Source organism: Triticum aestivum, chromosome 3A, assembly GCF_018294505.1.
Source record: "Triticum aestivum cultivar Chinese Spring chromosome 3A, IWGSC CS RefSeq v2.1, whole genome shotgun sequence".
Taxonomy (NCBI): Eukaryota; Viridiplantae; Streptophyta; class Magnoliopsida; order Poales; family Poaceae; genus Triticum; species Triticum aestivum.
The window spans coordinates 716,332,988-716,356,460 of NC_057800.1; the positions used below are offsets into that span (position 1 = coordinate 716,332,988).

At 42.1% G+C, this 23,473-nt stretch overlaps 3 protein-coding genes across 4 annotated transcripts; all 3 read right to left on the reverse strand.

Annotated features, from left to right (window-relative positions):
- Window positions 1-209: 209 nt before the first annotated feature.
- LOC123059387 (uncharacterized) lies at window positions 210-3,075 on the reverse strand. Of its 2 annotated transcripts, none has more exons than XM_044481967.1 (9): window positions 2,924-3,075; window positions 2,765-2,817; window positions 2,579-2,644; window positions 2,061-2,141; window positions 1,923-1,976; window positions 1,016-1,084; window positions 867-929; window positions 536-754; window positions 210-444 (listed from the first exon to the last, which is right to left on the reverse strand). In XM_044481967.1, the coding sequence occupies exons 4-8, from the start codon at window positions 2,136-2,138 to the stop codon at window positions 659-661; spliced, it is 360 nt and encodes a 119-aa protein (XP_044337902.1). In that variant the 5' UTR covers window positions 2,139-2,141; window positions 2,579-2,644; window positions 2,765-2,817; window positions 2,924-3,075; the 3' UTR covers window positions 210-444; window positions 536-658. The 2 variants fall into 2 exon arrangements, with proteins under 2 accessions (XP_044337902.1, XP_044337903.1); XM_044481968.1 differs by having other exon boundaries at window positions 2,397-2,644.
- A 14,009-nt stretch (window positions 3,076-17,084) lies between these two features.
- Window positions 17,085-19,395, reverse strand: LOC123057243 (protein FAR1-RELATED SEQUENCE 5-like). The gene is made up of 5 exons (XM_044480322.1): window positions 19,115-19,395; window positions 18,628-19,010; window positions 18,084-18,541; window positions 17,739-17,997; window positions 17,085-17,650 (listed from the first exon to the last, which is right to left on the reverse strand). Exons 1-5 carry the CDS (start codon window positions 19,393-19,395, stop codon window positions 17,085-17,087), a joined length of 1,947 nt encoding a protein of 648 aa, XP_044336257.1.
- Window positions 19,115-20,414, reverse strand: LOC123059388 (uncharacterized). Its single transcript, XM_044481969.1, has 2 exons — window positions 20,092-20,414; window positions 19,115-19,605 (listed from the first exon to the last, which is right to left on the reverse strand). The coding sequence occupies exons 1-2, from the start codon at window positions 20,383-20,385 to the stop codon at window positions 19,447-19,449; spliced, it is 453 nt and encodes a 150-aa protein (XP_044337904.1). The 5' UTR covers window positions 20,386-20,414; the 3' UTR covers window positions 19,115-19,446.
- Between the last annotated feature and the right edge of the window lie 3,059 nt (window positions 20,415-23,473).

Below are 23,473 nucleotides of genomic sequence, written 5' to 3' on the forward strand. Positions count from 1 at the left end.
TTGTTGGTTGGTTTGGTTCTTCTTCTTTTCATTCATTTGATTTTTGCTTCTTCTTTTTCTGTTTTCTTATTCTACTTCATCTATCCCTGGTTCATTCATTTCTATAGAAAATACTTCACTTCTGTAGATTTTCATTTGCTTTTTGAAATATTTATGAACAAAGCAAACATCCAGTATTAGGTGCACAGTTTACTTGTATATAAGGTGTTTCAGTTGAATATAATAAGAGGCTTAAAACCAGAAATGTGATAAAACTATGAAGACATTTCTTTCGTACATTGTACCAAAAAAGTACTACTCCCTCCGATCCAAATTATATTGCCGATGTTCAGCCGACGAAGTTAGCATGACAGTACTGCTTGCTCAGTTGCCTAGCTTCTTGTCCAGTTGCTGATGATATTACTTCTTTGATTTCACTCATGCCACTTGATGCTGCACCCGACACTACAGGAACAGAAAACAAATGTTCAGAACCGAAGAAAGTGAATCGAAGACCTTTGAAAACATGCTCAAATTCTACTTGACACAGACATACCTTCGTTTTTGGTAGAAAGGCAATTCTTCGCCATTAAGTACACAGTCAATTGCATGGCTTAAATCCTTACACATTGAAAATGAGTAAGAGCACTGGGTAACCTCGACCGTTTGTGCATTTGTTTCACAATATGTACCTTCCAGTGACTGGCACATTGTTTCTGGGTCCTGAATCATCAAACTGGCCGTGATAAAAGAGTTCAAATTGCCTTTGCTCATCCTGGCACAAAGTTTAGATAAAATCAGACACGACGTGATGGACAAAAGCTGAGACACTGGATATGTAAGAATCATGAGTTCATAATCGTGAAAATACGAGCCAATGATGTTACCTTTTTGAACAAGTAGAACTCTGGTGTGCAGACTGCTCGAAATGCTTTGGCAACTTCTTGAGACTGCAAGATCCAGTAGTATATCAAACAAAAGTAAGCAAAGAGTTCGAGAGATCACAGGGACTGCATCAGGAATATAGTGGGCAGACCTCATCATACAAATAAGGAAAAGAGTACTTCAACAATTTTGCCTCCTCAGCCATGTATTCAGGACCATCCTGCAGAATCAAAAGATTAATTTGTGTCCAAATGGGAAAACATGACAAGTTGCATCAACCATATTGGAGTAACACCTATTGACACAGAAGCGTCACAATACATAAGTTCAACAAGCAAAGAACAAAATGAGGCATCTCCCTAACTTTTCTACAACAATCCTTACTAATATGTACAACAACTTGAACTGAGACGGTACATAATACTATGAGTAGGAAATATTTCTAAGACATCATTCTGAAAGGGAAGCTCATGAAAGCTCGCAATCAAACATATCGTCTTAGGGGCCAGCAGCAATAGCTACATGACTAAAACTAAACAAACTAACGAGTACGTTAAGAGACAACAACAACAGGATAGATATATCTATGGTAAAAGTATTATTCATCAAAGATACTAGTTAAGTGATGCATTTTAAATAATATTCAAAGAGTAGACAGTTTGCAAATTGATCAACATGTGCATCATGTAATGAAATTCATCTTTTTAATATGGGTAAGAAACAAAGCACATAAGAAGAAGAATTTTTTGATCACAAAGCTCAACGTAGTTATTTGTTTCTTCTAAAATGGGAGCATGTTTGTTCACTACATTATTCCAGTTAACTATACTCATTTTATTATCTGGATAGATGCTTTGATAATAAATTAAAGTAAAATATGAATTTTTGTAGAAAACCGTTTTAAGTTCTCTGGAAGAAGCGCCCTAGTTAAGAAGTAGTCCCTCCGTCCCATAATGTAAGAAGTTTTTTAACACTAGTGTCATTACAGGACGGAGGGAGTACATAGAAAGGAACTAAAAGGTATTCATGCTTATTGGTTGTAAGTTGTAAAGGCTAACCTTGGGATATGTCACAATTGAATTTGAGGATATGGCGATAGAAGCAAGTCCTTTCTGCATTGCATTGTATCGATGTCAATTTAAGGCTACAAGCACAAATCAAAGAGAACATTTCATCTGGTCTTCCAATGTGCTTACCTCCTTGTAGAATGAAGTGAGCGTTGCAATATCCTTTTTAAGATGTTTTACAAACGGACAGTGATTGCATATGAACATAACCTGAAAGAAAGACAAAGTTGATGAATGAGATGGTTAGTCAGCAAACTATAAGAACGGGCCTGTGTCAAACTCAAACACCTTCATCAACAATTACAATTATGTAAGAGCAGTTGGTTGTACAACTGAGTATTTTTCCTCAAGGGAGGGACACATGCAACAGTTCCTGTAAGAGAAGTTGGTTGAACACCTAAGCCTTTTTGGAGATGTGGGCTTTGGGGTAGAGAACCTCAACATCAGAGACAAATGTTTACTAACCAAGTGGCTGTTCAAACATCTCAATTAAGATGATGTGGCAAGAGTAGCTACGTGACAAATATCTTCCCCGTAAGTCCCTTCCACAAGTTGCGTGAATTGCGAGTGCACATCCACTGCCCTAGTCTAACTGAAGGTAACAAAACTGAGTTCTGAACAGATTAACCAAAAAAAAAATCATTGACCAGCAAAGCAGGGCTGCCCTCGAAGTCATCCAGTGTCCAGATTTTCCCTGTCAGGGGCTCCGGGAGCTGCATGATCAGCAACAAGAAACCATAAAGAACAGCACAGCAACAACATCAGGCTTTAATCTTGATTAAAACATGGGCTAGAAACTTATGAAAAGCAAGCGCTTAAAGCGATGAAATGACCTCAAACTGGGGGGCGCGGAAGCCCTCGGAGACGCGGGTCGCCTCCAACCTGGCTGCGAGCATCAAGAGACATGGCAAAAGATTTCAAGCAACAATACAGATGAATATAAAAGAGCTTGGAACGAAATTCAGAAAAATTACGGCACTAGGGCTGCTTACCCGCCGACTGCGCTGATTGCGGCGCTCATATCGATGGGCTACTTGTGCGCCTCAGCACCTTGCCCTTGCGAGTGCGATCAGATCCTAGGGCCGCCGTAGGGCGTGGCATATTGGCTGGCCTGGTGGTGTGGGGAAGAGGACGGCCGGGATGTTTCCCCTCTCATACAGTCGGTCGTACTTATCGTGGACTCGCAGACGCCGATCAGGAAGTGTGAAGGATCGATCGGTCCGATCGTGGGACGAGACGGACTGCGGGAGGCCGGACGGACGTGGGGGGCACGTCATGTCTCGCGTTCAGACTGGGCTTTACTGGGCCGGCCCAATAATTTTTCTTGCTTTTTTGGTAGGCTCTTTTCTTTTCACACGATTTTCCGCGGCATAGTTCTCTACACCTCACAATTGAACGGGCAGAAAAGCCACGCAAAATATCCCTAAAAAAATTCCCATTTTTTTAAAAGCTTACCAAAAAGTTTCGGAAATCTTATCTGGCGTCCGTCACCGGCCAGGAGCCAGCGAACGCCCTATCTCACACTTAGGATTCATTTGCATGAGTCCTGGCGCAGGATCCAAGTACCAAGTTACATTGGAATTCTATACCATTTCGATGTAAAAAAAGGCCAGCGATTATTTACCAAAAACTAGAGGCAGCGCACTGGCTAGCATCTTGATCCTCCACTTAGGACACCGTTGTTGGAATCCTGGTCTTCTCCATTTTCTTTTTTTTTCACCAGATGGTATTTTCTCTTGGAAAAATCAACATGGCTATAAATTTTCAAAATAGGTCACATGGCATTTTTTATTTATAATAAGAGATGACATTCTTATTTATTTAAGAGATGGCATTTTTATAGTAAGAGATGACTTTTTATTATTACTAGTAAATGTGACGTGCAATGCACGTTGATATTAGGTAATATATTAATTGCACATGAATATTAGGTATGATATTATTTGAGTATTAATTATGTGATTAGCATTGACATTAATATTTGGTATGATATTAACTGCACACTAAACGTGTTGAGCTCTCACCATTAAAGCAGTCATAGTCGTTCCATTGACCTGATTTGATGGCTGGGATTTGTTGGATCTGCCTCTTTGGATTTTTTTTGTATTGGTGTAAATTAAGAGATTTCCTGTTGGCTAGTCCCTTTGATACACACACTGGACTCAGCTACCGCCTCAGGTGGAAACGGATTGCTCCGAAATCATCAAGCTGCTTAACTCTAGCCTTATAGATCACTCTAGTAATATGTATCAGGTGGCTGGGATTGCCGAGATGTCGAAGGAACGACCTGGACAGTTCCAGAAAAATCTGTGGATCACAAAATAATGCTGCTCATGCTATGGCAGCTCTAGGTTTTAGTCAACAACACACTGCTTGTTGTTTAGCAAACTCCCCATAGGAGATTAGTATTGTCATTTCAAAAGATTGTAAGGCCCAGGTTTATTAAATAAAGTGCTTTTCCCCTGCAAAAAAGAGAGATTTCATGTAGGCTAGTTCCTTTCATAAATAGGAGTATCTTGGTAGATACCCTGCAGTCCTATCCCCAGCGCTTACCTTGTTCTTCTGTACCCCCCTCTTAGACTTTACCCTCTGATCTACCCTAACCCGCCCCTCTCCCTCTCCAGACAAGCAGACACTAACATGTAATTATGTGAACATATTTTATTTTTAATTAAAGTCGTTGGGGAGACTTTCCCCCACTGTCCATAGTCCCCAAAAAGATGGTATTTTTATATATGACATTTTTTATTATTAAGAGATGGCATTTTTTGTTTGTTAAGTGATGGCATTTTTTTATCATGGTATTTTTTTTGTTTCTCTTGTTTTCCCATGGAGCTGAAATTGTACGACCAGGACAAGTTTAAATATATTTTCTAACATTGATGGTTAATTTCTGATATGGAAGGACGGCATTTTTCATCAATTCAGAGTATCACATTTTTTATTATGGGAGCACCTGGAACTCATCTAGCTGAGACATACTATGGTCTCATTCATGGATGATGTCAGCCTGTTCTAGTGCCTTTGTTTCTCGCTCCCCTATGATCTGGTTGTCTTCCTTTTTTGTGTGTGGCTGGCCTGTGCTTTTTCTTGATTTTTGTTGGGCCGGACTTGCCCTAGCCATTTCTCGTATTGTGCGGCAAGACTACTAGTAAATTTTGCCAAGACGCTTGAGCTACTAGTAGTTGCTACCGCTCGGAAAAAAAGCTAGTAGTTGCTGTTTGAAGACATGGCAGCTAGGTGGAAACTTGTAGAAAAAATATTGGTTCAAAAATTGACATCACAAACTTATTAGCCATGACATTTTCTCGATTTTCTATTATTCCATTTCACCATAATACGTTGGCAAAAATGTTGTTGCAAGTATATTAACGGAGCCATGTAGATTTACTGTTGTTCCATTACACCATAAAACATGTGATTGTCGGTTTCAAAATTGTTCACGAATATAAAAATCTCCCTGTATTAAAAAATGTTCATCAAATAAAAAATAATAAGTAAAATGTTCACCAGCATTTAAAAATCATGAAGTTGGAAGAAAACACAATTTCTCCAAAATGTTCACCTTTTTTTAAAATCATGATTAAAAATAGAAATAATAAATAAATAAAAATGAAACCCACCACCAGTTGTAGTCGCGTTGGGGCACCACCGTAGTTGTAGTGTGGGTTGCAACACTTGCAACCACCTTGGTGGCCCGTCCAGTTGTGATCCCCCCTTTGGGACATGAAATTGCGACAAAACCTAGAAGACGTGCAGTTGCGGTTCCCCCTCGGGGACATGAAATTGCGACAAACCCCTAGAAAACTTGCAGCTGTGACATGCCTTGGAAACCATGCGGTTCTGATTCTCACCCTTGGGGCTTGCAGTTGCGACAAACCTAGAAAACTTGAAGTTGTGACCTACCTTGAACAACATGCAGTTGCGACCCCGCTCCTCGAGACATGCAATTGCGACAAATCCTAGAAAACTTGGAGTTGCAACTTGCCTTGAAAAACATGCAGTTGAGATTTCCCCCTTGGGGACTTGCAATTGCAACAAACCCTAAAAAACTTGTAGTTGCGACATGCCTTGGAAACCATCAAGTTCCAAATCCCACCCTTGGGGCTTGCAGTTGTGACCTACCTTGAACAACATGCAGTTGCGATTCCTCCCTTGGGGGCATGCATTTGCAAAAAACTGTAGGAAACTTGCAGTTGCAACATGACTTGGAAACAGAGCAGTCCCGATTCACACCTCTTGGGGGCTTGTAGTTGCGACAAACCTAGAAAACTTGTAGTTTCGACCTACCTTAAAAAACTTGCTGTTGCGACCCCCCTCCTCTTCGGGAGATGCAATTGCGACAAATCCTAGAAAACTTGCAGTTGCAACTTGCCTTGAATAACATGCAGTTGCGATTTCCCCTTGGGGACATGCAATTGCAGCAAACCCTAAAAACACTTGTAGCCGCAACATGCCTTGGAGATCGTCAAGTTTGAAATCCCACGCATGGGGCTTGCAGTTGTGACCTACCTTGAAAAACATGCGGTTGTAATTCCTCCCTTAGGGACATGTAGTTGCAACAAAACCATAGAAAACTTGCAGTTGCGACATGACTTGGAAACAGTGCAGTCCCGGTTCACACCTCTTGGGGGCTTGCAGTTGCGACAACGCCTAGAAACTTGCGATTGCAATCTGGAAAAAAGTGCATTTGTGATTCTCCTTGGGGACATGCAGTTGCGACCTGCCTTAAAAAACATGCACTTGCGATTCCCCATTTGAAAGGCCTTTGGAAACATGTAGTTGCGGTTCCCCCTTCGGGACATGCAATTGTGCCCCCCCCCCCTTGAGATCTTCAAAGTTGTGACCCCCTCTCAAAAGAACTTGCGGTTGTGAGCCCCTCAAAAAACACTTGTAGTGGCATCCTCGAGCATGTCATTTTATACCATTTATTTTTTCTAAAAAGGAAAGAAAAACATGACACAAAAAAGGAATTGAAAACAAGAGAAAAACTTGAAAAAATAAAAAATAAAACATTATGCAAATTGTGATCGACGTTGGAAAAACATGGGAGTTGTGCCATGCCTTGGAAAATCAACGATCTCCCCCCTCTCAGCTCTCACTCTCTTTGCACACTCTAGTCTCTGGGGAGACGATCAGAAAACGTCAGTAGGGAAGTGGGGATATGAACAACGGTAAGCAGGCTTGAGATAACAGGCCACTGTCGCGCTGTAAACGTCAACTGTCGAAAATGGATTAAAAAAACAAAAGAAAACAGCCCACGACAGATAAAAAGCAAACGAGGACTGAATACCACCGGGACAACCTTGCCAGGTAGGAAAGCACGAACCCCTAAAAAAGTAAGGAAAGCACAAATAGTGACAGGAAAAAACATCCAACGGATGATACAATGAATGCTGGCAAACTATAACTGTGCTAGCAAAACCGATAAAGAAACAAAAATAATATTTTAAAAAAATAAAGCTGAAAATGGAAAACAAAAAAGCAAAAATAAAAAGGCAAATAAAAGAAAACACTGAGAAAAAAACAAATGAGAAAAGGCGAACATGGCCCGATACACATCTTCTATATCTAAATAGCTAGCCCCCACTAACTATTTCTCTCAACATGCAAGCATGCCACATCATCCCATAGCATGCATGAGAAAAGGCCCACCTCCACTATCATATGTCTCCCAACATGCAAGCATGTCACTTCATCATTAAACATGCATGAAAAAAAGACTCATCTCAACATGCAAACATTCAAGAGAATTTTCATTCTACTATGCTATTTATAGTTAATAAAAAAATTACAATCATATAGTAATCAAACATAATAAATTATATATATTTTCAGTTTTAGCTTTTTATATTATTACTTCAGTTATTCATTATTCATACAACGAATCACATTGAAATATGTTGCAAAATATTCCCGCAACAACGTCCGGGGCATCATCTAGTATATACAGTGACTACCACATAATGAAACAAGGCAGCGTCGCTACCCCTGAAAAAAAACCAAAGGCAGCATCATTATCCCTGAAAAATAAACAAGGAGCATCGCTACCTCTTCTTGGATCAACGACGGGAGGACCTAACGGGCTGCGACGGGCCACCAGCACGAGATAACAAACAACCGGGGAAAACATAGGCCGAGGACAACTTCGCTGGGACATGCACGAATCGCTACGCGCTTTTTGATCCAACGAATATATACGTGAATGAGACGATAACTAAAACTCAGCTAGCTGAGTTTCAGCAAAACTGTTTTATTTTTTATATTTTCTATGTGTTTCTATAAGAATAAATTTTTTTTTGGGTGGGGGGGGGGGGGGGGGGGGGTGGGGGGGTTCATGGACTTTTTAAATATAAAAAGCAGATAACTTGGCCATCTTGGGTCAATGGGGGTCGCCCCAGCCTGCCACCTAGTACTCAATGGAAACTATCACTGGGAGTTGCCCCGCGCCGAACGAATCGTTCGAATGGGGGGAGGTCCTCCCTAGCGCATGGACGCCAGATATTGAGGTCCAAATGTTTTAATTGCTCTTTCGTCGGCTCCTGTGTGTGAACTTGTTGTTTCTTTTTGTTTTTTCTACAACTGTTTGCTTTCATTTTTTAACACCATGCCAATGCAGATGCTCACATACACACAGAGATACACTCAATCATATGAACAATCTATCCCTATGAGCACCTTCAAGATACTAAGCTGGCAAAACATCTTGAGATTGACGAAGTCGTTTTTGTAGTCGACTGAAATGTCTCCTCCCACTAAACAAACATCATGGGAAGGCATGAAATAAATTTAGTAAAATGCAACCACTAGTGGTGGGCTGGTTTACCACACATAACCTAAACATTTGACCTAGGCTCAGTTCGTATTGCTAAATCCCTAAAGGACCAGCTTGCATGAACAACAACCATCACCGATGAATAAAAGCGTAAATTCGAAGCAGAGGCGGAGCCAGGATTTAGGCATAGGGGGGGGGGGGGGGGGCGAGACGACGGTGAAGCCAAAAAATAAATTTGTGCCTCACAAACTACCCAATAGTTTATATCCAAGTTACACTCACATTTAACGTCGTCTATATACACACAATGTTTTTTTGTAGCCGGAGGTGTCTATAGCTATAGCTAATACAGATCAATAATTCCACATATGCGCGAAGTTGATATTCAAACTATTCCAAACATGACACGAAATGTCTTGCTAGAAAACATTGTCATAAGAAAATTTAAGATATAACAACAAGAACAATTAAAAATGTATACAAGTTTGAATAGCAAATCAGTACCTGTGGTATTATGTAATTTTGTCGTTGTATTAGGAAAAATGATCAATGTTGTCAGAATACATACATGGAGAATCAAATCTAACCCCTCCTCATCCGGTCTGCCACTAGGTTGAAGTAGATCGATTAGCCGTCATTCTCAGGCGCACGACAATAAAAAAAATTGACGTACGTATAACAAACAATCTGGGAAGTGAGAGAGATTGGTAAACAGTGTGATGAAGTATTAACCTTGGCTTTGGCTAGTTCGTTGGCTGCAGCCTTAGTAAGAATTGGCGAGTTTAGAAGCCTGTGTAGTGTGTAGCCGGATGAATTAGATCGGGAACAGGGAAAGAAGAGGCGAACAGGCGGCAATGTCGCAGGACGCTAGCGGCGCAGCACTAACCCACGCACGCGCCAATCACGGGAGAGAATTCCCAGCGCTAATAGCGGAGCCACGGAGGCATATCACTGGGCCATTTAGATAGGGGGGGGGGGGGGGGGGGGCAAGTACTTCATGTACGTGAACAGATCGCAAATGAAGTATGATTTACTCGATGTTTGCTCAAACACTGATCGAATCCTGTGAAATATTTTGAAGACATACCTCCACATGCCCTCCGACGAAGCTAGGTACATCAACATAACGGGGACTAAGTGGGGTGAATCTTATTTCATTTTCAGGTAGTAGCCGCCGCCTCGACTTCCTAAGCATGCAACAAACCCTAAAAATACCTAAAAACAGAGCAGGAGCCCTCCCATCGTCAAATGCCAGAATTCACAACGGCTCCGTGGAGCTAAGGCCACAAGAGACGAGGCAGATCAACAAAGGCACCGGCAGGAGGTGAGGAAACCGTAATGTGGGACTCACTCATGGAAGCGGAAAGTTGTAAACTTTTCCTTTCAAATTTTTATGGATACATGACCACATTTTCCATACATGTAAATAGATTTTGTATACCGTTCGGGATGATTGATGGGCTATCTTAAAACTATGAAAAAATAGGTACCATATATACAATCACATAGATGAATATATATATATATATATATATATATATATATATATATATATATATATATATATATATATATATATATATAGATAGATAGATAGATACTCTATTAGACTCCCAGGGTGAGGAATTACTTATTCCTCACCCTGGCCAATCGACCGAGCCAGCAGATTGGATGGGCCACAATCGCACCCCCATCCCTCGACCAGCCATCTGCCGTAATATGCGTGCCTCCCCCTGAGGTAAAATTACCAGCCAGCCTGCTATCAAAAAAAAAAAACTTTACCAACCGGACTCCACTACATCCACGTTGTAAGCTAGCCCACGTTCCCGTATTTTTCTAATCTGGTGCAACGTAACCTGCGATCAGCTTGAGGAGTCTCGATGGCGAACAACAGGAGGTCAAAGGCGGCGTCGTGATTGGGGGATTTGCTCGGCGGCAAGTCACCCACGGGAGCGACGACTCGTGAGCAGCGGCATCTGGACTCGAGGGTGTGGTGGTTTGCTGGCTAGCATGCCGGTGTGATGCTCCACGGCGTGGTGATCACAACGTTGTCTCCACTTGTGTTGGTCACCGGGCAGGTGGGGCAGGTGCCCTAGGTATTGGGCGGGCACTGTGGATGCTGCTCACGGCAGAGCCGGCCGTTGTGATCGCCGCGACGCGGTGCTGCAGTGCGTTATTGCCGCCGGGTTGATCTGGCCAACATCGTCTGCATTTGGATTCATTATTGCTGGGTATGTGAGTTCATGAGAGGAGACAGACAACATCTAAGCTACTGCTTCAGTTTCTTTTTTGGCTTTTTCTCCCCTTCTTTATGCGCTTAATTTTTGACAAGCCTCCAATTTGGTCTCCGGTTATCTGTAAATATTGATTGAATGCGTTTACATTCTTGGGTCTGGACTAAACAATTGATTTTCATTACAAACATTCTGTAATTATTTGCAATGTGCCACGTTCTGGTCAATTTGCAGCACACCTAGCAGCTGTTGCTTGCTTCTTCATGCGGTCTGTGTCTCCACCCACCACGACGGACCACAACCAGGCCTTCGCAGCTGGGGCTCTTCAGTATCGCCCCCTCTCTGTAAATTTGCAACAGTATGTGTACATTTATTCTCCAAGTATAGTTAGATTTAGTAAGGAATTTAAGTTAACTGAATTTCATCTTAGAAAACGTTACGAGAGGTAGCCTGCATATTGACCACACGATATACCCTCCAGATAACATTAATGCAGTTGGGTTATTTACTGAAATTTAAGCATCCCATCCTCGTATATTCTTCTGAAACTACATACATGAACTAAAGTTTTATCCTTCCCCTTGTTCTTGCATAATCTGCTCATTTTGACTATTTACTTAATTCTTTTATTATTATTTTCCATCATTGTTTTACTACATATCATTCATATTCAGAAAGTACAGCGCTAAGTCTGCAGCACATCCTCCATCACTGGTATATAACTCTAATGTATCATGTGTAGTTACAAACTTATTGTATGTACCATCAAATACGGTACATATGATATATCATGTTTCTCCTATGTCAAAAACAATATTCCGACCTAGCTTATTACACATGTACCAGCCTCTCCCCCCCCCCACCACACACACACACACAATTTTGTCTCAACTGTAACTAAAATCTACGTATATCTTCACTGCATCTAATTTATCTTTCATTTGCTCTCTGCAGAGCGATGCAGTTTACAGACACTACTACCAGTATGTTCCATGTCCCTACAGAAAATGTTAGAGTGGCAGGTGACAATCAAGATCCTTATGCTGCTGCTGACGCAGCTAACTCTGTTGTTCATCAAGCTGCTGCTTCTTCCACTCCCCCTCCTCGCGAAAAACATCCAAGGCCATCAAAACCTCCCACCGTCCGAAACGAGAATCTTGCTACAAAGAGGAAGGTTAGGGCATGCAGTATGAGCGATGATGATTTTGTGTGCCCCCCTGCCCCTCGTGTGACCAAGGCCTCTAAACCTGCTAATGGGAAGTTCAAAAAGGTAAAATGTTACCAGGTCCCCATTGTTTCTACCATGTTCATATTTGGGTTATGCCGTTTAAAACTTTTGACAATTCTGTCATGTCCTACTGTTTCTCGAACCTTATTTTGTTGTTATTCTGTTGTCTCATCAGGGTAATATTAATCGTTCTAAAAAGATATGCCCAAACTATAAGTGTGCTCCCAATCAAGTTTTACTTGCCATTAACAGTTTGTGTGTACCAGCCAAAGATAAGCTCAAAGAATATGACTTTGGAGTTTTCTTGGACTTGAAACTAAAGAGTATTGAGAACACAAGGTTACTGATGTTCCTAATGGATAGGCTGGACCCCGATACGCTCACCTTGCACTTTTCTGATAATAAGTGCCTGAAAATCACTACACACTCCATCCAATGTGTTCTTGGGTTGCCAAATAGGGGCACAAACATAGTTGTACACGATAAGCAAATCCAAAAAGCAGCATTATGCAAACTGAAGCAGAAACTTTGCATCGATCAAGGTGTAGATGTCAAGGCGCAAGATTTGATTGCACAAATTGCAAAAGATAAAAAGGGTGATGATTTTGCAATCAGGTGCTTCCTAATGATTCTCTTGAACAAGATGCTTTTGCCGGGGACTACTGATTACATCACAGGAAAGGAGGCTGCAATAACTGAGGACATCACAAGGTTGCGCTCCGTAAATTGGCCAAAACTAATTTTTGATGACATTTCCCATGCCTCTAAATTGTGGCACTCAAAGAAGACCGGTGCCACTAGCCCCTCTATTCATGGCTGTGTGTTGTTCCTAATTGTGAGTATCAAAGCATTTTTCTTCACACTAAACCATCAATCCAATTTACTCCATGCATACCCCTTACTATTGGAGTTATGACTGTCTTAATGTATGTTATTTTTTAGGTCTATTATTTGGATAATTTATTGGGAGAGCCTTCTACCGATCCGAACGTTACACCACGTGTAACTCATATTACGAGGGAACAAATTTTGAGTCTGATTGACCAAGATAAGATAGTGATTGACGGCCTTGAATCATTTGGTGCTTTGCTGGTCAGTTGCTCAACTATTTTGTGTTCTGCAAAGCCTTTCTTTGATCATATCTTGTAACGTATGTTAATCATTTTCTTTTCTTGTTTTACTAGTTGAGGAGTCAGCAGGGCACTTGCTACATGGAGGGTGCATCCCCATCAACTGATGTCCCTCCAGCATATAGTTCAGCTGATATCCCGTCTCGATCCCATTGTCCTCCTCCTACACCTTTGATTAGCATGCTTTCTCATCTTGCTGGTTGCTTCGATGATTTGTCTGGAGCACAACAGCTTGCGGCCAAGGCGGCCTTGCAAAGGTGCGATGACGACATCAACAGGCTGGTCCTCAACATACGTGATTGTCAGATGAGGGCAGTTGATGACATCAAGTGCATTAGACGGGATGCTCTGTCCCATCCACCACCACCACCAAGCGACAAGGGTGCTCATACTGCCACTCCACCCCCCCTGTCACGGGTCGCTGTAGATTCAAACTTGCACGACGATACGCAACACCCATGCCCCGCATCTAGTGTTGCTAACGCTGCAAATGTTTTGCTTAATGAGGGGTGCGAGAATGTTGTACATACGAGCGGCCTTACCTTCACTCAGATGCTTTCCTCGAAAAGGTTTCCAAAATCTCAACAAGGTAGCACGATTTGGGTGTTTCCACCATTCTCTATGTCTTTATCTTTCGATATGTTTTTTATGGGTGGACTTATCATGCAGATGCATTTTTGGTGGGATTATTTACGGAACCGCAGTGTACCAATCCTTCTCACGAATTTAATAGAAATGGTGTCTGCACAACCTGCTATGGAATTGGTATGTTCTTCTTCATAAGGTCTCCTTTTTTTGCATCATGCTCTTCTAACCACTTCATCTCCCTTAAAGATGAAGCCACTTGCTTAGATGAGGAAGGGCATGCTGATGTATACCCCACAGATCATTCCGCTTGCGCTGACGAAGGTCATCTTCTGCATCTTCCATCAAGTACAAGCATTTTTTACATTGCCCCACTCTCTTTATACATCACTAATGGACTCAACACATTGGTACCTCAAACTCCCTGGGCAGTTACCGTCGAGGAGGAAACTGTGCCCACTAACGAAATCATTTCAAGCAAACTTGATGATACAAATCTTGGTATGGATCATGTACAAGATCAGCATCCAAATGTTGATGCACCACTGCAGGCTGGGCTGTTCGCAAGCTATCAGACTAATGTCTTCAGTCCGTTCAGGAATATGGTCAGCTACTACATTTGTGTCATTATGAATTTGTTACATGATTCCGCTACATGTTGATTTTTTCTGCTTGTGTTGCTTTCACTTCCATATTTCAGTCTAGTGGGTTGCGAGGTCCTGTTTATGACGAGACACCAAAAAAACAACATCAGCCATTCACCACATCTGATCATGGCACTGCAAACTTTACACAATCGTGCGAGGCGTCTCAAAAACTTCCAAATGTTGAGGTAGAGTGCTTTTAGGCATTACATTCAACTAAAATTCCTATAATTATGTATGTTTTGCTTCTTGTGTTATCCTTGCCTATTTTCCCTTTCAGCAAGTACCTCCTATTGTCTTCGACAAGACACCAGATCACGCAATTGGCTCACCGCCCCGACATGTTAATGTCAATGAAAATGTGAGGCAACCCTACAAAGTGTCTTGTTGTCCAGATGTTGTCTATGGAACACAACCACCGATAACCAAGAGGAGAACCAATCAATTAAGAAAGAAACCACTTCCGGTTTTCATGTTCCCACTAAACTTAATTGATTGTTCTATTAATGTTGCCGATGCTGCTATAGTTCGTAAGATTATCATATCTGACACAAGTTTGAAGAAGTAAGTAATTTCATTTTGCATTTGCTACATTTAATTTTACAGATTATTTGTTATTCAACATTAATTTCATGCATTGGCAGAGTACATCTTATTTCCAATGCCTCCCTTGGCGTCTCCACACTAGGCGAGGATTTGGCTGATTGTTTTAGGGACAATGAAATGGCCTTGATAGAGATCATGAATTTTTTCACCGAATGCCTTCGACATGATGAGAAGCTACACCCAAAACAGTGGAGAGGCCATACGCTTTTCCTAAGTTGGACTCTTGGGGTATGTTAACTAGCCCCACCCCGTACTCAGAACGCACACTTTTTGTTTTCCCCTTCATATATGATTAATGACTCCTTCCTGTATTTTTTTTGTTTCTATTAGTCCTCGCTCAACTGCGAAGAGCTCCAGAACGGTCAGATGTATAATAGTCACACAACCGCTAGATTATTGGCCGAGCATCTCGATGGCATTAATACTAAAGAAATTAATCAGGTTTCTACTTGTAATGTGATTCAATAAGTTTTTCAATATGCTAGATTTAGCTTGTTACTCATTTTTCTCTCTGTACAGATCCTTTGGACATATCACCATTATAACCACTTCTCAGTGTTCTGCGTCAACTTAGAACACAGCCGTATTGATGTTCTGGACTCGATTGACTGGTCTAAGAGTTTAAGCTCATTTGAAGAACGACATTTTCCCGGGGGTCATACATCGATTCAACGCCTGAGCGATGCTTTCAACACAGTTACTCGTGGAGAGTTTTATGATTTTTCTGAATGGCCTATCTGGAGCAAGGATGTTCCTCGACAACAAGGCAATGATTGTCCCATTTTCACTACAAAGTTCTTGCGCCACTATGACGGCGAAGTTGGTCAGCTCCGTTGTAACATTAAGCTGGTATTTTTCTTCTTTTCCCCTTTCTCTAAGATGATGTTCTTGTGTTACTTTTTTGAGTTCTAATACATAATTTATTGGTTGCAGGAAAAGGTTAGTCAGTACAGGGATGAATTTCTCTCCTATATCTTGTTCCATGAGTTGAATGAAACAAATCCCTTACCCACCTCGCTGGAGGATTTTAGGCACAAAAAATATGATTTAAATTAGATAGCTCCTCGGTTGTTCATAACCGAAAATGATCTTTCCTTGTGTTTGTTCTTTGTAATGTACTGGTTCCTGAGTGGTTTCAGGCTTGTTGTTACAATCAAATCAATGTATGTTACCAATGAGTACAAAGTCACTTTTGTGTGTTCCACTACTGCAGCCACACTTCACGCATTCCACCATTTTTGTCATATTATAAGTTCGGACCACAAACTTGTCAGGATTGTCTGTGATTTCCTCCCAATTTAGTACCCCCTCCGATCAAAAATATATGTCATGGCTATAATCTAAATATTTGTTCACATAACCGTTAATTACAAAATGTTCCCATTTTTTACGAGTGAAAAATAGAGATTATTCTGACATATGGGTTTGCAAATAATATAATTTTCCACTTTGATGTTCATATTTGAGTTTATGATTTGTACTAAATAGAATACTATCAAAAATTATAGTAATGCATAAATGTTCCTACCAGTTATCAGGGATATTTTTCAGATAAGGTTTAATTTCAGCTCGATATGTTACAACAGATAGTTCAATATTGAAAATGGACTTGACAAATAGAAAACATAACATCAATTCTAAAATGTTCCCCACCAGCAACCACGTCAAATATGAAATAATTTCTGAACACTGATTCTACACATAATGCTTTCAATTATCTCTCAGAGTACTAGAAATAAACTAGTTGTAATGACTGACACAACATAGTTTCACAATCGAGTTATTTACAAGTCACCAAACTGGAATAATTGCTACCATCTTTTCCGCAAGATTATTCATCACCTAGCAGATCATCTTCTTCCTGATAATCTAAGTCTTCATCTTCGTCCACCTCATCATGTATCAAACGGCGGCGAGTTGTCGTTCCCCTTCCCCTACCCCTACCCCTGCCCTACCCTACCCTGCCCCTGCCCCTCCCCTGGGCTGCTCTGCTGCCACCAACTGCGAAGCTTTCTGTTCGTTCTTCGCATGACGCCCTATTGTGACCTGCCATAAGGCCGCAATTGCTGCATCTTCTTGTGCACTTCTTTGGCCCGGGTGCGCCGATCCTACGCCCTTCTTCTGATCTACAACCCTTCGTTTTTGCAATCGGTGGTGCTTTAAAATTATCTATCTCACGGCCAGCTGGATCACTGCAACCTCCATAATCAAACACAGGCATGACATCAGGAGGAAGTGCCTCAACCTGATCCCTAAGTTCTGTCATCACATGAATGACTCTTTCATATCCAACTGTTGATCTGTCCCCCGCTCTAACACAGGCATAAGCCAGTCTGAGCATATTTAAGTGCTTTCCACTATTTGATGTCCCATCGGCTCCAACCTGGAGAGTGTCATTCCTGTCATATGGTGGGTCAATCTTTGCATTCCTTGTGTACCTTCTATACACATATTTGCTTGGAAGTTTCTGAATCTGCTCATTTGTCATCACTATAATAAGGTGTGGGCATAGCAGTCCTGTGCAATGTCACACATACAAAAATTAATGTTCATTCTCATCATAATCTTTGCCGCTGAAAAAAACGACAAACCAAACTCTACTAACCTGTGTGCTCCCACTGCTTGCACTCACACTTGTATTCTTCTTTCTCTTCATCACAAACCACTTTGAACTCATGTTGGGACCACGAAAAAGTCGGCCCTTCTCTACCGTACACCACAAGGAAACGACCAGCGCCAACTTTCTTTGTAAGAAAAGAGGTTCCATAAACATATGCTTCTTTGTATTTCCTGAATACTGCACGGGTATAGATTCTGCTCAACTGATGTTCCAGAGGGTAATTTGTTACTGTTTTTGGCCGGGCCTGCATCAGCAAAGATGTGTCAAAGATTTCCTTTTTTATTGATGCATGAGTCGTACTATAAGATGCTGCCATATGAGACGTCATACCTGAGATTCCATGGTCTCTCGGGCTTCTGCTTCTTTTCTCCCTTGCAAAACCTGAAACATTTTTCTTGCAAACACGTGCAGAGGTGTCGTAGGGTCAATGTGGTTTCTTTTCGCAATTCTGTTTGTGCTCTCACTGCGTTGCGTAGATGTCATTTTCCCACAATAAACATCCTTAAAGTATGCGGCGATCCATCTTGTACGCAGATCATACAAACTGCCAATTGTAGGATCTGACTCGAGTCCATATTCATTCACCATCTCCATCCATGCCTTCTCAAACTCCATGGGGGTGAGGGGATGATTTATTATTGTCAACAACTTCTCTTTCAAACCATCATACAAGTTATACAACACCTTCAAGCTATCTTTGTGACCATGCAAAACATGCCATCTGCATAGCCTATGAATAGTGTTTGGAAACACTCCCGGAAGAGCATTTGCCATTGCTTGGTCTTGATCTACAAGAGATGATGTTAGTAATTTAACAAGTTCTACCGACTTGTTCCAGTTGGCACGTACATAACAACTAAAAGGCCAAGTATACCTGTAAGTATGCAATGAGGTTCTTTGTTTTCCATGCACATTTTGAAAGTGCGAAAAACCCAATCAAATGTTTCCTCCTTCTCATCACCGAGGAGTGCAAAACCAAAAATGACATTCTGCAAATGGTGGTTGCTCCCAACAAACATTGCTAATGGCTTATTGTAAAAATTGCACTTATATGTTGTATCAAAAGTAACCACATCACCAAACTCAGCATAGTTAGCCTGGCAGCTAGCATGACTCCAAAATATATTCTTTGGAGCACCCTCGGAGTCATGTTCTATGTCATAATAAAACTTACTATTCTGTGCTCTGCACTCGTTGAAGAAAGCCTTTAGTTTTTTTACATCATCCGCTCGCTCCTTACGCACATTTTCAGCTTTTCTGAAATTCATATTCACACATGGAAGCAGCAGCAAATATGTTACAATCAAACGGACTTTACTCTAAGGACAGCTGCATCGTACAGTGAAAAGTGATACAATTACCTATTTTGCAAGTCACGTTCACTCCATGGCATGTTCTCACGGTTGCCATGCATCTTGGTCAACACATTCATGGTGGCATTAGGAGAGACGTCGCACATCTGCAGATCATCAAGGAATTCCATGATAGCAGGGTCTTTGTTCTTGTGTGAATGCATGTGCTTCAACTCCCATGGCTCAGGATTTAGGGTATGATTGTGCTCCAATAGTACTTTCTCATATATCCATTCTTTCCCTTTTTTCTTCATCTTAACCGCTGCCTTACAGTTAACTCTCTTTGACATCTTTGCACGTTTCCGTTCCTCCCCGGGCTTGTAAAATGTCGAAGTACCTTGTCAGGAGCATGCATATAGACGCGACATCGGCTTCCTCTTGAGCTTCGTAATACCAAAACCAGCTTCTCTTGCATATTGTAGATAAAAGTCATACCCTTCCTCCTCGGTGACGAAACCCATATTTCTCTTTGGCACAAAATCTTCGCGGACTTGCTCACCCTGCCATCATGATCGTTTCACAAATACATTAGACACTATTTGTTGTTCATCTCAATGACCATTCATAGATCTATATTTGTAATGAAGAAGCATAACAATTGGCATTTCTCGCATCTACTGATTTGGACAAGCTTTGGTTGTTCGTATTATTCAGTCCCAACAGTTCTAGAAAGCAAATCAGATTACTGTGCTACCAAACATTACAATGGACCACATCCTTCTAATGTTTAAAACTGAATCATATGACTGGAAAACGCTTTGGTCAAAACTGAATCATGATATGCTATCTAGTTCTTTCATATACAGAAGTTAAAAGATAATACTGGGCATATTCCACTGTTCACGTGCGTTCATCAAATAACTGATCATTGCAGACAATTTCATACATACGCATCTTCAACTCTACCTTTCCATCTACGGTCAATGTTACAACAACGTGGGATGGTACAGAAGAATACATAATCACTTGTTTGAGAGAGAACTTACGTGTATGTATCTTGCGCTGGCATCCGGTGTCATCATCTCCCTTGGTTCAACAGTACACGGCGGCATCAATATGGATGAGTGCATCGCCGGATGACACACCAATGAGTTATCATCGGCTATGGGAAATTCTGAACCACTGCCTGCCGAAGTTCCAACGCCATGTTCTGGCGTCGAGAAAATTGCTGGAGGAGGCGCACCATCAGCAGCAGCAAACCTTCTCGGACAAGTCTCATTGTCCTCGGATTCTCGCCGGTGGAAATCCGGCGAGTCCATGAGGGAAACCGCCGGGTGCATCTCTCCTCTCGCGTCCCTGAGAAAAGAAACAATGCTAGTCCCACGTCTTGGGGCCCGAAGTTTGAAACCGCAATATGGAATCTGGCAGGATGGTAAGTTTATGGGACAGTCTTACGAATGGGGATAAAATCAGTCAACACTCGATGGGGATGCAATTACAGAGAAAAATTACTTCGAAATTAAAATTATCCCCAACGAAATTCCCAACCCCACAAACTTCTTGCCGTTACGAACAGGGGATATGCCAGAGTGAGCACCCATACCTCGGCCATGACGGGTGGACACCGTGCTCCCGTCGACGCGCCTCCCTGCCGGGATGGTGGCTCCATCTCGCCCGGATGAGCTCTCCCGCCGCCCGCCCCGGCGACTCCTCGGCCCGCCGATCTGAATCCTCACCGGGGCCGGCTCTCCCATGGCAGCGATCCCTCGCATCGGACAGGCTAGCGGCGACGGGGTCAGGGAGACAGAGGATGGACAGATCCCAGCTGGGAGAGTCGACGGGAAGATTTTTTTTCATATATACTGATCCGCGATATGGGATGAAATCACACATCAAGAACGGACTAGTGCCGTAAGTTTACCTCACACAAAAAGAAAAATTGCATCGCACACATGTGCGTGCGGATGGTTGGGTTCTCTTTGCTTGCAGTAAATTTACTTTTGCTTTGGCTAGTGCCCAGCGACGCTGTTGGTCGGACGTCTAGGATGGCTGGGATGAGGAATAAGAATTCCTCACCTAGGGTGACGAATAGCACGACCCTATATATATATATATATATATATATATATATATATATATATATATATATATATATATATATATATATATATATATCGCAGCCAATATAGTACAGGAACATGTCAGATTCGTTGAGCTTAAATTCAATGACTGGAACACTAGAACCTTGAACGACCTTTCCGGCTAGGCCATCTGGTGGAAAATTAGCCGGGGCACTTGTGTTATCCAACTGGATGTCATTTGTCTACGCTCAGTGAATTGAGGGAAGCTCCATAGAACATGAGATGTTCCAGGTTGGGGATAGGAGTCGTTTCGTGGCGTGACACCAAACTAATTTTCTATGAACATTGAAATACGCTCCGCCACTGATTCGAAGGATCTAATCACACGAACGCAGACGAGTGAATATCGTATTCAAGCATATCCACCGAAGACAAACACTGATCGAATCCTGTGAAATATTTTGAAGACATACCTCCACATGCCCTCCGACAAAGCTAGGTACATCAACATAACGGGGACTGGGTGGAGTGAACCTTATTTCATTTTCAGGTAGCAGCTGCCGCCTCGACTTCCTGAGCATGCAACAAACCCTAAAAATACCTAAAAACAGAGCAGGAGCCCTCCCATCGTCAAATGCCAGAATTCACAACGGCTCCATGGAGCTAAGGCCACAAGAGACGAGGCAGATCAACAAAGGCACCGGCAGGAGGTGAGGAAACCGTAATGTGGGACTCGCTCATGGAAGCGGAAAGTTGAAAACTTTTCCTTTCAAATTTTTATGGATACATGACCACATTTTCCATACATGTAAATATGTTTTGTATACCGTTCGGGATGATTGATGGGCTATCTTAAAACTATGAAAAAATAGGTACCATATCTACAATCACATAGATGAATATATATATATCGCAACCAATATAGTACAGGAACATGTCAGATTCGTTGAGCTTAAATTCAATGACTGGAACACTAGAACCTTGAACGACCTTTCCGGCTAGGCCATCTGGTGGAATATTAGAGGGGGCACTTGTGTTATCCAACTGGATGTCATTTGTCTACGCTCAGTGAATTGAGGGAAGCTCCATAGAACATGAGATGTTCAAGGTTGGGGATAGGAGTCGTTTCGTGGCGTGACATCAAACTAATTTTTCTATGAACATTGAAATACACAGTTAAAAAATACGGAAAATAGTTATCTACTACCACTATAAAAGGAAGAGAGGGGCAGATCCAAACAATCAGATCCATCCATCATCAATATCTAATGGCCCTTATTCCTTCTATGTTTAACACTGCAAACCACGCATTAAGCCACGTCCATCGATCGCTAACCCTCCCCCGCCCCTCACGCTAAAAAACCCGCTGCCAAGCACGCCCGCAGCCCTGCACGACCTCTCGCCCCCTCGTCCTCCTCCTGCAGCCGTTAGCCGACACGGGAGCCGCGCCGCCGGAGCCGCCGCCCCCTTCGTCCACGGGAGCCGCCGCCCCCTCGCCGCGGGAGCCGCCCGCCAGAGCCGCCGCCCCTTCCGCCGCTGGAGCCGCCGCCCCTTCGCCGCGGGAGTCGTCGCCCCTTCCTCTGCCGGAGCCGCCGCCCCTTCGCCACGGGAGCCGCCCGTCGCCCTTCGCCACCCGAGTCGCTCAGCTTGGCCTCTGCCCCGCCGCCCCCGGTCCTCTTCTGCTTCAAGTAAGTTTCTTTTAACAAGAGTTTGTGCTTACTTTGTTTGCAACATTTAAGAATTGATCTTCTCAATATCTCCTACTAACAAAATACATATTCCATCATACATTCTTTTCTTTATTCTATGCATCTTAAATTCTGTGAGATATACACATACTGTACATTTCCCCAGGCATATAGAGGTCAATCCTCAATTCTTTATTTTATCTTTGTAATAAACTAATTGCTGATGCTTTAAATGATCTTCACCACTCTCTCTATGCCCTTCTATATATTGTTTTCATTTAGAGCATTGTGACAGAATGATTGCGTTACTATTGTGCCGGCTGATGTTCAGCATATATATCAGCAATGTAGTCCGCTTAGATAAAACAAATTTTCTCTTCATAAAACAATGACACAATCAAACCTGGATGACCAAGATACCGAAATTACTCTCTTCCCCAGTATCCTACCAATTTACATTCACTCTCTTCTGAATCGTTGATTTATGTAATCAGGAAGAACATTTGCTGTTATTTGCTTGATCTGAATTGTTCATCAATTTAATCATGAAAATTTATGTCAATTATCTAATCAGGAAGAAACTTGGGTACTCTTCTCACTCTACTTTGCACAATCCTTCTTTGGTTGAACTGGCACACCATGGGGATTTTATTCAGAAT